This window comes from Sceloporus undulatus, chromosome 6 (genome assembly GCF_019175285.1).
Source record: "Sceloporus undulatus isolate JIND9_A2432 ecotype Alabama chromosome 6, SceUnd_v1.1, whole genome shotgun sequence".
Classification (NCBI taxonomy): domain Eukaryota; kingdom Metazoa; phylum Chordata; class Lepidosauria; order Squamata; family Phrynosomatidae; genus Sceloporus; species Sceloporus undulatus.
Window position 1 is genome coordinate 157,261,613 of NC_056527.1, and position 13,426 is coordinate 157,275,038.

Here is a 13,426-nt window from a genome sequence, read left to right on the forward strand (position 1 = left end):
AAGGAAAGTGACAAATAAAAAGTAAACTAGTTTAGGGATAAAAGCATTTCTCCTACATGGTTGGAATACCCCAGAGACTCTTTTTGGTTGCAAAAAAGTACTTTTTTCTGCTGGGTTTTCTTTTTAACCATCAGTTTGGAAAGGTCTGTGTGTGAGAGTCCAGGGAGCCAAAGGACACAGGACTGCCCCAAGGGCCGTATACACAAAACTCCTCCCCTTGTTTAGATAAAAATGTGATAATGAAGTCCAACATCAGTCACCCTGGTAAAAAAGAAGCAGCTCCCTGTTTGGGGAAAGACTCATATTTGAACAGCTTGAGTTAATATTTAAATTAAAAGTTTAAAAATCTTAATATTTAAGATTTGTTTCAGTGCTTTTAAAGCTCTACACCATTTTTGCTAGTGGTTTTACTTTGGCTTTTTTATGGGCAATAGTGTTCCTACCTTTTTGTGTGATTTTATTACTCTGTTATGATATTATGTGTCATAGCTACCTGTACACAGCCCAGAAAACTTCAGTCTAAACGTACAATCGGAACAAGATCTTGCCTCTTCCCTGAGAAGCAAGGAAATACTTGAAAACACCCCAACCCTTAACAAGATCAGGTCCACCTAAACAAGACAGACATAAGAAATTATCTTACCAGAGTCCCACAGAATAAGCAAGGGCCAGAGCCTTCTTGTTCACAAACAATGCGACCACAGGTGAGACAGTTGTTGATGAGCTTGTGCTTTTGAGCTAGACACTCGCAAGGGTGGCGTCCTGGAAGCATGACTGCCAATTTGTCCTGGCCTTCCTTTGTGTACAAGTTGACGTATTTTGCCTTTTTCTTGGAGGAGGAGCTGTTGTTGTTTAACTCGTGGGTCTAATTTTAGGGGTATGGGGAGAAGGAAATAAAATGTTTTCAGAAAAACACTAAAAATAAAAATCTACTGCAGCTTTTCTCAACTTAATGCCCTACAAATGTGCTGGACTACAGCTCCCTTTACCCTAATCAGTGCCACACTGTAATCCAAAATATCTGAACATATATGCATAAAGCAGCTGTACAGCAGCTTCTGAAGAATTCAGCTGCATAGCCATACCCTTCATCTTCAAGAGGCTTTGAAAAAAGCTTTTTCACCCTGCTCGAGTGAACTTTCAACTGCCTCTGTTTCCAAGAAAGCTGCTATCATTATGGTCCAAAGCAATGTTCATATAAACCACGCTATCTGGTGTGTAAACAATAAATATCATTATCTGGATTATAGAGCACTCTTACATATATGCTTCTGCTGGGATAAGGATATGCAAGAGCAACATCTATGGAAATCCCATGATATCCCATGTCTCGTTTTGCCCTTATGATTTGTTGATATAAGTAACCTTGTCCTTGGTCAAAAACACATTGCAGAAATAACCCAGTTTGAGACAGCTTTAATTGCCCTGGTTCAGTCTAGGAAATCCTGGGAATTGTAGTTTATTGTGGCACCAGAGCTCTCTGACAGAGAAGGTTAAATGTCTCACAAAACTACAGCTTCCAGAATTCCCTAGCACTAAGTCAGGGCAGTTAAAGTAGTCTCAAACTGGATTGTTTCTGCAGTGTTTTAGACCCTTGTCAATTCTGTATCCCAATAGAGGACAACAAGCATACCTACCTTGGCTAAATCAAGCGGTGTTTTTACTTCTTCTATAGGCTGTTCAGCTTCTACATAAACAGGTGCTTCCAATTTGTTTCTCCCTTTGCGTCTTCCTTTCTTGGCCTGGTCTCCTGGGCGAGGAAGTTCTGAAGTATCTTAAGTTTTTTATATACAATATAAGAAAAAAAGGTCAATAGCTGCTTGCAATTCGGGCTTCACTTCCTCCTTTCTACTTGTAACATCCAAGGAAACACAGGATATAACATGACATCCCTGTATTGATTACAGTTCTATCTCTGCATCATATCTCTAGCTGTTAGCAAAAATTAGCTCACAACCATTTTGCATTATTGCATTTAGACATTAAAAAGACAGTGGAGACACCATCAGAGAATTATAGCAGCTTTATATCTCTCATAACGGTTATTTAAACTCCAGAAATAATGATAGAAGTATTGGTAATCTCAAAATTAAACACTCTCTTTACATGGGTACCTTATGTTGTGGGTACCAGGAATGATTGAGATCAATATGCTCTAATAAATATTTTTTTATTAACACAACATTGCACAAATTAATCATGTACAAAGTCAAAGTTAAAAGTATTAGTTTCAACTTGCAATTATATCGTTCTCCCACTGGCATTTGGTTGACCACTGTGAGAACCCAAAAAGTGAACAAAGGCCCAAAACACAATGGAGAAATAATCCACTTTAAGATCACTTTAACTGTCCTGGCTCATCACTACAGGACTCTGGGAATTGTAGTTTATTGTGGCATCAGAGCTCTGACAGAGAAGGTTAAATCTCTCACAAAACTGCAATTTTCAGGATTCCCTAGCATTGAGCCAGGGAACTTAAAGCGGTCTCAAACTGGATTATTTCTACATTGTGTTTTGGTGCAAAGCAGGCTTTTGATTTGATCTTGCATGACTCTTTTAATGTTCTTATTTGACTGAGAAATAGCTGTTTTTTGGCTTAACAACGCTGTCTCTGCATCCACTCACCATCTCTTTTCCGATACAGTGGCAAAGGTTCAGAAGCTGGCTGACAGGGCTTTCGCAACTTGGCTACTAGTTCTTCAACAAACTGCTTTTTCTTGCCATCTGTCCCCTGGATTAGATCAGCAACATAATCTCGAATCTCTTCTTCATCCTCAATAGACAAGATATATCTAGAAAGGAATAGGGGGGAAAAGGAAAGCTTGTACACGTGCTTTACTCAGAAGGCAAAACACAGGCAACACTCCATTATCTCTTGGTACTTCATCATTTGAAAAGCTGTTTTGTGCAGTAAGAATGTGATGAACATAATAGCAGTGTGAGGACTAGCCAAGATAAGAAGGCACTAGAATAGTAATAATAATAATAATAATACTAACCAGGATTTCTTTTCCTTAGAGAGACCAAGGAGTCATGATTGAAAAGGAAACATAGGCCTAGTACAAACAGGCCTTTACGACGCCCTTGTCATGTGCCACGCGCCCCGCAACCTTCATGCTTGACGAGGGCGTAACAACAGTGGAGCCCTGTATACATGGGCTCCACCATTGTTACATAAGTGCCACGCGGCACCGCATTGCGCTTACGTAACGAGTGCCCCAGTGGCGCATTTGTTATGCTGCCACTGCAGCTTCGTAAAAACCCACTTTTTATGGGTTCTTTTTCCACCGGTGAGAAACTGCGCGGTTTGGCGGCTGCGGCTTCCCTCTGGCAGAAAAACAGGTGCCGGGGGGCCACCCTTTTTTGGGTGGTCTGTAGCGCACCATCGTTTATTTAGCTGCAGTGTCCCCCAGAAAGAAATATGTCCAAGTTTCTGGAGCCCAGATCCCCCAAAGAAACAGCCCTTTATAGTTCCTTGAACAAAGAAAACTACAAATCACATTTTATCGGTTACATATGAATTAAACATTTGCACCCCTGTATATCCATTGGATGGCCTGCCATACTTCTCTATCCCTTGTGGATTACCCATCAATCAATCAATCAATCATCTATATGTTTTGCTGCACTGTCTCCAAACTGTCTATCTATGTGGTATTTGGGTTTGAATCTTAAGTTAGGAGCCGTTTCCAAAACTGTTTCCAAAGCAGAGAATTTGATATTATGAATCCCATCATCCTGACAACCTTTGCTCTCCATATATGTTTCAGGACCATAATTCTCAATGTTAACCAATGCACTTCATCAAGAGGGCTGCCAAATTACTATGCTAGAACAGCTGCAGCAGCAGGCTTGCTTCTTGGGAAAAACTACAACTCCCAGAATTCCATGGCATGGAGCCCTGGCAGTCCCCTCCCCTCTCCTCTCCATCCCTGGCTCACTGGACAAGCTCTTCGCCGACGTCCAGCCCGAAGCTGCCACGCAGCTGCTCCATACACCAGCAAAGCAGCTCCCCAGCTGCCAAACCCGCAGCCATCTCGCTTCCTGGTCCAGCCTTTCTGGGGGAAGGAAAAGGCGGCTGCACCTTCGCAGAAAGCCAATGGGTGCAACGCTCAATGAGTTCCGCTCCACAACACAGCTCTGCGTTAATAGTTCCGGGCATAATAAGCCTGTAATTATGGTCAAGAATAGTGGTTCCCAAACTGTGCTCTTTAAGGGATTTTGGACTCCAGCTCCCAGAAGCCCAGACTATTGGCCAACATGGCTGAGGCTTCTGGGAAATGAAGTCCAAAATCCCTTAAAGGGGCCCACTAATAACCTTATATGTACATAAATCTGGGAAAGTGTAGATAAATATAGAATAATTTCATACCTACATTAAATCTAGGACAACTGTCTAGAATAATATCATATCTACAATAAATCTTGGGTAATTGTCTAGAATAATCTCATACCTACCATAAATCTGGGATAAATCTAGAATAATATTTTTTTTAATTATTTTTATACCGCCCTTCCGCAGATCAGGGCGGTTTACATCATAATAAAATACAATCAAACATTCCAATAAAAACAATACAATATAACAGTACAGCAACAATATAAAACCCCTGTTATCCCATCCTCTTTGCCACAGAAGAGGAAGGGAGGCCCACTGGACATTAATCGGGGAATGCAAGGTGGAAAAGAAAGGTTTTCAGGTCCTTTCTAAATTGGGCCAGGGAGGTAGTCGAGCGGAGCTCTATGGGCAGCGTGTTCCAAAGGGCCGGGGCGGTGATGGAGAATGTCCTCCTCATAGTGGAGGACAGCCTAGCCCCTGGCACCCTAAGGAGTTGCTGCCCAGATGTTCTGAGGGTGCAGGACGGCATATACGGGGAGAGGCGGTCCTTTAGATATCCTGGGCCCAAGCCATTTAGGGGTTTATAGGTCATCATTATTCCTACAATAAATCTAGGATAATTGTCTAGAATCATTTTATACCTACAATAAATATGGGATAAATCTAGGGTAATCTCATACCTACATCTAGGCTAATTGCCTATAATAATTTCATACCTACAGTAAATCTAGGGTAATTATTTAGAATAATCTCATACCTACAATCTAGGATAATTGTCTAGAATAATATACTTACAATAAGTCTAGGGATATGTCTAGAATAATCTCATACCTAGAAAAATCTAGGATAATTGTCTATAATAATCTCATACCTACAATAAATCTGGGATTGATCTAGAATAATTTCATGCCCACAATAAATCTAGGATACGTCTAGGATAAACTCACATCTACAATAAGTGTAGAATAATAGTCTAGAATAATTTCATACCTAGGATCAAACATTGATCGGAGTGGGAACTGCAGTCAAGAAATCATAAGAAGACTATGAATGAGGAGAGTAGCTATGAAAGAACTAGAAAAGATTCTAAAATGCAAAGATACACAACTGAGCATTAAAGTTAAAATCGTAGAAGCCATTGTATTTCCTATTACCATGTGCGGAGGTGAGAGCTTAACAGTGAAGAAAGTAGGTAAGAAGAAAATCAATTCATTTGAGATGCGGTGCTGGAAAAGAGTGCTAAGGACCTCATGGAAAGCCAAAAAGACAAACAAACAGGTCCTAGAATGGATCAAGCCAGAGATCTCACTGGAAACCAAGATGACAAAACCGAGGCTGTCTTACTTCGGACACATCATGAAAAGGCACCACTCATTGGGGGGAAAGTTAGGAAAGGTGGGGAGAGAAATAAATAAAAGGCGGCCACAAACTAAATGGATGGACTCTATAAAAGAGGCCACAGGTATGAATTTGCAGGAATTGAGCAGAGCAGTAAAGAATAGGAAACCTTGGAGATGTCTCATCCACAGGGTCGCCATGTGTTGAGATCGATTCAAGGATGGATAACAACAACAAAAATTGATTGACATTGGCTCCATCCTACAGATTTGTAGTTTTGTGAGGCAGCAGCACTGTTTGCCAGCAAAAGCAAGAGACCTTGTAAAACTACAAATCCTAGGATTCCATAGGACTGAGCTCCAGCACATTTAAAGTGGTGTCAAACAGCATTATTTCTACAGTGTAGAAAGGAAGGAAAAGTTCCTCACATAAAAGAGGGCAAGACTGACTGGATGGCTGCAACCGCACTGCCGAAATAATCCAGGTTGACACTGCTTTAACTAAGCTGACTCACTGCTATGGATTTCTGAAAGCTGTAGTTTGTTGTGGCTCCAGAGCTCTCTGGCAGAGAAGGCTAAATCATAGACTCATAGACTCATAGAGCGGGAAGAGACCACAAGAGCCATGCAGGAAAACCACAATTCCCATTATTCCCTAGCATTGAGCCATGGCATTTAAAGTGGTGTCAAACTGGATTGTTTCTGCAGTGCGGACAAAGCCATCCTGGATTCCTGTCAGTCTTGCCCTCTTTTATGCAAGGAAATTTCCTTTCCATTCTACACTGTAGAAATAATACAGTTAGACACTGCTTTAAGTGCTATAGCTCCATCCTATATAATAGCGGGATTTGTAGTTTTATTAGGTCCTTAGCTTTCTTTGTAGAATGGAGTCATGGCAGTTAAAGTGGGGTCTGACTGTATTATTTTTGCACTGTAGATTCATTGACTGACAATGTTGTTTGTCCTCAAAAGCCTCATAAAAATAGCTGTCGTTCTCTACTGTTTACACTCAGTGACGAATGCTAGAGAGACATGGGTTCTAAATCTGCCTCAGCCATAAAGTTTACCAGTAGTCTGAAAGCAATTACACTCTGTCTTAGCCTTGGAAATAACCACACAGGGTTGTTATTATGAAGATATACAGCAAGCAATCTGATTAACTCCAAAGTAGGCATACATAGACTAAGCGACTAGAGGTCCTCCTTTTCCAGAATTCCAATATGTCCTCCATTCTGAGCATGACTAAGAAACATTAATTTATAGTTATATTACTGTTTTTAGCTTTTATTTTGTAATGGCCTACATTTTTTTCTCAAATGTCCTACATTTTATGATGCTTGTCCTCCTTTGTGGTGAGGACATCTGGTCACCCTGGCTTAGACTTGATCTCAGTTTTGCAATGCCTGAAACTTGTTTCACATTTTAAACATTGGAAAGCAGTGCCATTCGACATCCTCTTTTTTACTGTTCATTTTTAAAAACTTCTATTTGTTTTAATACTATAAGATGCTTTGGGTATATTTTAAGAAAAAAATTAAAAACAATTAATGTATTGTTAACATTTATAATAAACATTAACCATAAACAGCAACTGTGGGTCAAGTTTCTATTCTACTCCAAAGTGTGATCATTACTCCAAATTAGCCTGGAAAAAAAAATGCTGATCTTAGTGCAAAACACACTGCAGAAATAATCCAGTTTGAGGCCACTTTAACTGCCCTGGCTCAATGCTAGAAAACTATGGGAACTGTAGTTTTGTGAGACATTTAGCCTTCTCTGTCAGAGAGCTTTGGTGGCACAATAAAGTACAATTCCCAGGATTCCCTAGCACTGAGCCAGGGCAGTTAAAGCTTTGTGTTTTGGACCCTTGTCTGCCAAAATTATTCTCCTGGATGCCTAACATAATATGCATGAAGAACAATTGAATGGTCCAAATATAAAGAGCGAAGAAAAGGGTAGAAATTACTGGAGAAATATGTGAGTGAGGAAACAGTTACAAAGTTCTTCAAAAGATACTCCTGGATAAGTCCACTTAAAAGGGAAGGAAAGGAAAGTACTAGAAACAAAGAAATATGGCAATGGAGAAATTAGAAATGGAGAACTGAGGAGCAACAAATCTCATACATTCTTACCTTTGGGCTCATTCTGTTCCTCTGGCTGTCTGTGGGGGAGAGGCAAATGGTGCACTAAGCCCTGTGTTTTTTCCCTTGTGTTTATTCTTTTTTGGCCTTGCATAGCAAACTGTTATCTGTAGGCTGGGCTGGCCTTGAAATCAGCAGAAGCTCAAAAGAGAAGTGAAAGATTGCTGCTGAACCTACTTGGCTTCGCATCCTTCAGTGGGTTTTTGCTTTTTCAGCATGGTAAAAACATGCTATGCTTCCTTTCTTGCATGCATTAAGAATTTCTTTATCCAGTGTATATCCAAGTGCCAATTCTATACAGACTGTTGCACCCTAGTGGGTACTATTCGAAAAGACAACAACAACAACAAGAACCTTTTGCTTTTAAAATTTTGTTTTAAACAAAACACAAGGAAACTTTTCTGGATCAGCAAAAGCAATGGCTAAAATTTGGCAAATCCTCTTATCCAGAGCTCAACACTCAGCAACCACAAAATAACATTTGTTCTTGCTGTGTGCCTTTAAGTAGTTTCTGACTTACAGCAACCCCATCATGGGGTTTTCTTGGCAAGAGTCTTCAGAAGGGAGTTGTCATTGCCATCCTATGAGGCCGAGAGATTGTGACTTACCCAAGGTCACCCAGGGAGTTTACGTGGACAAGCTAAGATTCAAACCCTGGTCTCCATAGCCCAGTGATGGCGAACCTCTGGCACACCTGCTAGAGGTGGCACTCAGTGCCCTCTCTGTGGGCACACATGCCATCGCCCCAGTACATAGTTTACCAGAGTTTGTTACTAGAAAGCCAGAGGGACATGGCCCTTGGCAATAAATAAGTGGGTTTTGGGTTGCAGTTTTGGCACTCAGCCTCTACAGTTCACCATCACTGTCATAGCCCAACGTTCGAATCACTACGCCACGCTGGCTCTCTAAAAATAAATTACCCAGAGCAAAATTCAAAAGTATGAAGCACAAGGTGCAGACAGAAAGAGACAGGATGAGTGTAAAGAAGCTTCCCTCCCCTTCTCCCATATATTCTTCCTTAAAGCACCTATTTTCTGCATACTCACTGGCTAGTGGCTACCCATTCTGTTTGGGCCCCTCACCCATTGCAGGGAGTGTTAAACCTTGCCCTGTTTCTTCACACTGCTCTATTGTTTATGGTTTAACCAAGCCTGCAGCCATATCTATTTGCCTCCCTTTTGCATTCCACCATCAAGGACGCATGTCTGTGCTGTGCAGAGTGCAAGTCTCAACATTATTTAATGGATCTATCACTGTTCCTGGGATTCCAGCACATCTGGGATCAAGCAGGAACAACCTAAGAGAATAGATCAACCAGTCCACCTATAATAAAGCAAGAAAAGTTCAAAGCAAAAGAAACAAAACATACATAATTAAGTATTGGTTGGAGGCTATTTCTGAAGCTCTGGAATCAAGAATCAAGAAAATATTTTAAAAGCACACATGAACACAGGCCTTTGGTCCACAAACTGTCATATATATATGTGTGTGTGTGTATTTGTTATGCCCAAGTTTGTAAAGGGCAACCTGTTTATCCTGAGAGTGTGTAATGAAAACCTCTCCCTCCGTGACACAGATATTGAGACACCAAATTTGGTTTTAAACACCATGCATGTAACATTTATTAAATCACAACAGTAACACAAACACTGATTATCAAGAGCTCTTTCACTCACACATTCATACAATACTCACACACACTTTCCTTCCGCCGAACATTGATCAGGTGTTCTCGAAGGTTTGGGATGACACCGTTGCCACGGTAGATGCCAACAAAATGGAGATGAAAGTCCAGGGTCTTTATACTTTTTCTTCTCTCTGGCTTTTGGCTGCTGAAGTCTTGCAATATTGCAGCCCATTACTCAACTTCTTATTTTGGGAGGAGAGACAGGCTGTTCAGATCAGTCCGTGTTCAAAGCAACTCGTTTGGTTCAAAGCCCTCCATTGTCCTGTCAGTTCCTCTTCAAGGCGACTCAGGAGATTAGGTCCTTCCCAGTCATGGTTCGTCACACCTGGACGGCACCCCGCTTCAGCTTCCAAGTTTTCAGACTTTCCTCACCTCGTTTGCCAAATATCTTCGTCACATCAATGCTATGCGCGGAACCATCTTGTTTGGTCCTTTAGCTATGTTTAAAGCACAATTCCTTGGTTCTTTGGTTCTTCAGCTCTGGGTTTAAGTCAGAACTCACTCATTCGTCTTTCACGTTGTGGTAGCTGATTTACCTGCTTTGTTCTTGTTTGCTTCACTTTGCATTTTATTGCTGTTGTGTTTTTATTATATTACACTGCTCTTGAATTACATACAAGCACCATATGGGGGAAAAGTGGAGTATACATTTAACAATGTAATTAATACCATCGCACTGTCATGGACGGATGATTTCCTGGTCAGGGTTGGACTGAGAGCCACTGTTCATCCCACTGGAGGTGGAGGACCCATTAGAATGGTTCACCCTTGAAGACTAATGGAACCAATAGGATTCCAGAAAGCCTTGGAGGGTTCCTTGGTTGGTAATGCTGGTGGTTCTGTCGAAGCCCTGGTCAACAACTGGAATATCAACCTTACCAGAGCTATCGACACGATCGCTCCCAAGCGTCCTTTCTAACCTGCTTCAAACTGCCAACCATGATATACAGAAGAATTTAGGAAGATGACGTGGGTTGGACAACAACTAGAAAAGAAAAGAAAAAACAATTGGAGATGCTGATTTATTTTATTTTCTCCTGTTTGGTTTGTAATATCTTGCCTGATGAAGAAGGCCATGGAGCTTCGAAAGCTTGCAACAACTATATTGTGCATTTCAGTTGGCCAATGAAGGTATCACTGATGGACTTTCGTTTGCAATCATTTGAATGTTATACATAGAGACATACATGCATATATAAATACATACACACACACACACTACAGTTATGCTTCAGTTTGTTACAACTTAACCCATTTGCAGCTATTCCTCACATATTCTGAGTATATACCATGTAAGTATGATGGATAGGTCAGTACCTTCCATAGTCTACAAGCGCATAGTAACTATAATGACTCTGGTAATCTTATTGTTGTAGAGTGAAACAATTACTCTTGATTTAACTGGAACTATGCTCCAAAACACACTGCAGAAATAATCCAGTTTGAGACTGCTTTAACTTTCCTGGCTAGGGACTTCTGGGAACGGTCTTTTGTGAGACATTGGCCTGTTACAGACTGCCAAAATAAAGCTGTTTCGGGTCTCTTTGGAGGTATGCTATTTAAATGATGCATGGGTCCTAAGAGTCTTGAGGTCGCGCCAAAGGCACACTCCATTCCTAAGCACTGGAGTGCAGCTTTGGTGCAGCTTCCGGATTCTTAGGATGTATGCATCATTTAAACAGCATATCTCCAAAGAGACCTGAAGCAGCTTTATTTTGGCAGTCTGTAACAGGCCATAGTTAGCCTTCTCTATCAGAGAGCTATGGGGCCACAACAAAGTGCTATTCCCAGAATTCCTTAGCACTGAGCCAGGGCCGTTAAAGCGGTCTCAAAGTGGATGATTTCTGCAGTGTGTTTTGGACCTAAGGATCCTGAAATGCCCTAAAGGCAACCAGTCCCTTTGGTATTTGAAGATAAGTAGGGTCAGGCCTTATAAGTAGTTGGATGGGAGACCATCAGCCAATACCAGATACTGTAGGCTATATTTCAGGGAAAGGAACTGGGGAAAACCTTCTGAGTATTAATTGCCTATGAAAACCTATGAAATTAATGGAGTTGACATAAGTAGTCAGGAGACTTGAAGGCACATACATACATACAAACTGAACTGAAGTGGTTTTGAATCAACATTAGTTTAACATAACAATAGCTGGGTCTGTAAAGACAATCAGCCTTTAACCACTTTAGGGCTATTGACTTAAATGGGTTGCAACTGGTTTTAAATCCAATTAGTTCAGCTGTATTTGGTTTTGAATGTAGCTGTTAATCTTTCCAGGAAGGTAATGGTAAGCACTTAGGGTCTGTATTGTTGAAGTAGGGTTTCTATTCTTGTAACCATCAGGAGCACTTAAAAGGCAGGAATGGATATCTTTTGATAAAATGAAGAGTCCTGTGAATGTGTTTTAAAGGCTAACAGGTTTGTTATAGTATGAGCTTTTGTGAACTGCAGCCTCTCAATCTAATGAATGATTAGATATTGACCAGAAGTTTAGGTATATGGCACACATGTTTGGGACTGGAATTTTAGTCTGTGTAATTGAGGAAAATTAAATTTATAAAGTAATTACAGTTGCATAAGCAACCCACAAGCTGTTAACACTAACATCAAGGCAAGTAACACATACAATGTGATAAGAAACCCATTAAAATCTCTGACTGTAATTCAGATGCAAGGAAATAGACCAAGTCTAGGAAAGCCTATGCAATAATTTATTTCGTACAGTTAGTGTCAAAGGTGCTACAAGATCCCTCTGCGTATTGATATTCCAGACAACGTGTCTCCAGATCCTACTGTCTTGCGTTTGCAGCCATTTCAAATGTCTTATTTGTCCCAGTTAATTACGTATTTTGTTTTACTTAAAGTGCGTCCACACTGTAGAAATAACGCTGTTTGATAGCACTTCAGCTGCTATGGCTCCATCGTACAGAATCCTCAGCTCTATAGCTTTGTGAGGCACTGGCACCTTTAGGCAGAGAAGGCAAAAGACCTGGTATGACTACAAATCCCAGGATTCCATAGGACAGAGCTACAGCACTTTAAGGCGGTCTGAAACTGCATATTTGGACCTAAGGCTCCATCTGCACTGCCAAAATTAACTGCCATGGTTCAATGCTATGGAATTATAGGAATGGTTGTGTGTTGTGGCACCAGATCTCTGCCATGTTGGACTAAACTAGGGTTTCATTCCCAGCTTGGCTTTAACTTGGCTCAGAGCTAGGGAATCCTGGGAATTGTAGTTTGTTGTAGCACCAGAGCTCTCTGATAGAGAAGGCTCAATGTCTCACAGAACTACAGTTCCCAGAATTCCCTAGCATATTAAGCCAAGGCAAGTTAAAGCTGCCTCAAACTGGATGATTTCTGCAGTGTGTTTTGGACCTGTTTAATTTATGTCCCACTCTCCCCTCAGGATTGGGACTCAAAGCTGGTTTTAGTGGAAAAAGAACCACACAGTGCCATGAAAAGAAGTTCCAAAGAAAGCACATTAAAGTAGAATTAAACTATTTAATGGTGGAGTTTCTGAGGGGAGTTGAAAACTTAATTTATGTCCCACTTTCTCCTCAGAACTGGACAAGTCACACTCTGACAGCATCCACACTGGAGAAATAATCTGGTTTGGCAGCGCTTTCTGGCTCTTTGCTATGGAATTCTGGGAGTTGGAGTTTGTTGTGGGGCCCAGAGGCGCCACAACAAACTCCAACTCCCAGAATTCCACTAGCAAAGAGCCAGAAGCGCCTGCCAACCAGTTATTTTCTCGACCAATCAAAGAGGAGAGGAGACTGACGCCTCAGCCAAGCGGGTATAAAGCGCGTTGGCGTTGGCGTGGTTTGAACTCGCGCGGGCCGCCTTTGATTGGTCAACCTGGCTCTCCGCTCGGGCCAATTGGAGCCGGGCGCGCGCGCGGGAAGGACAAAACTGCTGCTG

The 13,426-nt window shown here is 41.3% G+C and overlaps 1 protein-coding gene across 3 annotated transcripts in view; it reads right to left on the reverse strand.

Moving 5' to 3' along the window:
- TRIP4 (thyroid hormone receptor interactor 4) overlaps positions 1 to 4,055 on the reverse strand; it is a 52,132-nt gene extending 48,077 nt beyond the window's left edge. For 2 of the 3 annotated variants that reach the window (XR_006104639.1, XM_042475140.1), the window contains exons 1-4: positions 3,942 to 4,041; positions 2,626 to 2,792; positions 1,638 to 1,774; positions 644 to 865 (exon numbers count right to left, since the gene is read on the reverse strand). Coding sequence is in view for 2 of the 3 variants with exons in the window: in XM_042475140.1 (XP_042331074.1) it covers positions 644 to 865; positions 1,638 to 1,774; positions 2,626 to 2,792; positions 3,942 to 4,036 (621 nt within the window). In the remaining variant the exon portion in view is untranslated. Of the gene's footprint in view, positions 1 to 643; positions 866 to 1,637; positions 1,775 to 2,625; positions 2,793 to 3,941 lie in introns of all 3 variants that reach the window. The other variant, XM_042475139.1, reaches the window with a different exon arrangement.
- Positions 4,056 to 13,426: the final 9,371 nt, after the last annotated feature.